The sequence below is a fragment of the Haematobia irritans genome, chromosome 3 (assembly GCF_050003625.1).
Source record: "Haematobia irritans isolate KBUSLIRL chromosome 3, ASM5000362v1, whole genome shotgun sequence".
Classification (NCBI taxonomy): Eukaryota; Metazoa; Arthropoda; class Insecta; order Diptera; family Muscidae; genus Haematobia; species Haematobia irritans.
Window position 1 is genome coordinate 78,353,370 of NC_134399.1, and position 2,386 is coordinate 78,355,755.

A 2,386-nucleotide genomic window follows, 5' to 3' on the forward strand; every position below is an offset into this window, starting at 1 on the left:
ATACTTGTTATTTAATAATGGAATCAATGTTAGTGGCATACTAACTCTGTGGCTACAAAATCAACTATAACTCCTAATATCAGACATTTATATTCAGATTGTGATAAAACTCCCATAAACAAATACCCCTAAATGTTCTTAAATTTTGAAATGCGGTTTATCTCCCTAACATATACCAATGATGCCCCACAGATTCTAATTCAGTAGGGTTGGTTTAGGGCATGATATAGTCGGCCCCGAACTCAATATTTGTGCCATACTATCTGTGTACACTGAAAAAAATATTGTCGTGAGGACAAAGATTTCATGTCCTTAAAAGACGAATTCAAATTTTGCTTAGCGTAGAAGACGCAGTTCTCTAATATAAAGTTTTTTTTCCTTGTCCAAAAGCCAATAAACTTTTCAATGAAGTCGTGTTATCCTTATGATTAGGTGATTGGACTTAAAAATGGGTATCATAACATGAAAGAAAATTTTTTGGGCTAAGGTCAACTTGACTTTAATAATTCAGAAAAATTCTTTTAAATTAATGAAATTGTCTTTAAATTTGTTGTCTTTTTGCATCTTGACTACAAAGCAAAAAATCGTTCAAAAATAGGTCATGTTTTTCAACACTTTATTTTAAAGACGTTTTTTACTTCAAACATACTTTAATTTCTACTTGAAGTCGTGTCTGAATTTGGAAAATAAAGTTGTCGTTAACTTGTTTTAAAGGACTTTGAAAGCATACGAAGAAAAAAAAAACTGAAAAAGCGAAAATTAAAATTTGCTTCCTAGAGTCAAGTACACAAATCCCAAATTTAAAAGAGAATGGTGTCGTAATAGTATCCTTACTTGAATTCTCCATTTCTTTGGCTCGGAATCAATACCAAAATTGTTAAAGTAAAGACAAACCCATTGGAACCGGGCATGCTTTTTATTCAGTGTAAGTGCAAACTCAAGTACAACTCCTAATATCTGGGAAAACGGGTTCTCTCCCAAACCTACCCACAAATGACTTTGTTTACTAATTCAGTAGGGGTGGTATGATATAGTCGGTCCCGCCCGACATTCTACTTTACTCACTTGTTTATAATTCATTTGAATGGCATTTACATATTAGAGCAATCTAATTTGGATAGATTATAGCGAGTGATGAAATTTTTATATCAATTTATTGTCTTGTTAATAAAATTCACAAATTTTGAGATTACAATATAGCCGAATTTTGATCAATGTAAATGTTCCAAAGGTGCAATCCAATTAATTGCAAGTCCGTATGAAATTCATTGTTTCCAATCTGTTTATGTACCACGATGTTAGCCTCCATTCTGGAAAGCTTCATGCATATGCACTTATATTAAAAGTCAGTAAAACTATTCAACAATAGGGTAAATGAGATATTTGTAGACCCGTAAAGTTCCAAAGGAAAATAGGACACATTTTCAGGCTTGGAATTTGTGATAGATCCATCATCAATAATATCTGAAGACTCGCAAGCATTACTGGACGAATGTATAACAGCAGCTGCTGCGGCCACAGAACGATCATTGTCTGCGTGAATTTCTGTATCATTCTTACTGATAGTATCTGTATGTTGTTTTAGAGAAGCTCTGCAAGTGTTTGATATCGGAGCATCATGGTGGTGGCTGTTATATTCAGTGTCATTTTGTTTATACTTCTTTGGGCAACCACAAGTAGATGATTTTTCTTCAGCATAATTGGTATGATCATGTTTTGGAATGCTCTCATTTGAATTTTGATTTAAATGATTTGGAGGTGCTGTCGATGTATTCTCCATAACATTTTCATTAGACTTCCGTCTCCTGTTGCGAAATCTATTGTACATATAAAGAAGAGCAAATGAAGCATATGTTGCTTTGGCCACCTATATTTAATACGTTTGAAGGGGACAAATTAGTACCAGAGATGTATTATTATTGGACCTTTACTTACATTTGCCCTTCCTTTGTACGTTGTACTATTAAAATAATCCGAAAATTTTGTCATATTTTTAACAAAGAAATTTTTTTGGTTATGTAAACAAAAATTATTTTTTTTTATCGAATATGACATTAAACCAACTGCTTAGTTTCGTTTGATTTTTTAACCTTCCTCCCAAGCCATGTTATTGTTAAATTGAACAATTGCAAAAATAAAGGGTGGTTAAAATTTCAAGGGCCGATGTTGATTTTGAATAAAACACAAACTATTTAGGAAATTATTGTAATTTTATTTTATTATGATATATTGGTATTACTCAATGGACAATGGAACAAAATATCGGCCAAATGGGCGCCGCGACCTCGGTGGCACACCTTCATACGATGGTCCAAATTTTCGATGACGCTGAGGCATAATGGAGGTTCTATGCCGTTAATGTGCCGAATTATTTATTGAATTGTTG

At 33.0% G+C, this 2,386-nt stretch overlaps 1 protein-coding gene across 1 annotated transcript; it reads right to left on the bottom strand.

Annotated features, from left to right (window-relative positions):
- Window positions 1–1,135: 1,135 nt before the first annotated feature.
- Window positions 1,136–2,058, bottom strand: LOC142229342 (uncharacterized). Its single transcript, XM_075299896.1, has 2 exons — window positions 1,936–2,058; window positions 1,136–1,867 (listed from the first exon to the last, which is right to left on the bottom strand). Exons 1-2 carry the CDS (start codon window positions 2,053–2,055, stop codon window positions 1,340–1,342), a joined length of 648 nt encoding a protein of 215 aa, XP_075156011.1. The 5' UTR covers window positions 2,056–2,058; the 3' UTR covers window positions 1,136–1,339.
- Between the last annotated feature and the right edge of the window lie 328 nt (window positions 2,059–2,386).

Coding starts and splice junctions, on each gene's coding strand:
- LOC142229342 (XM_075299896.1), bottom strand. CDS start 2,055: ATGTCATATTCGATAAAAAAAAATAATTTTTGTTTACATAACCAAAAA. Junction 1,868..1,935: donor CGTACAAAGGAAGGGCAAAT/GTAAGTAAAGGT, acceptor TATTAAATATAG/GTGGCCAAAGCAACATATGC.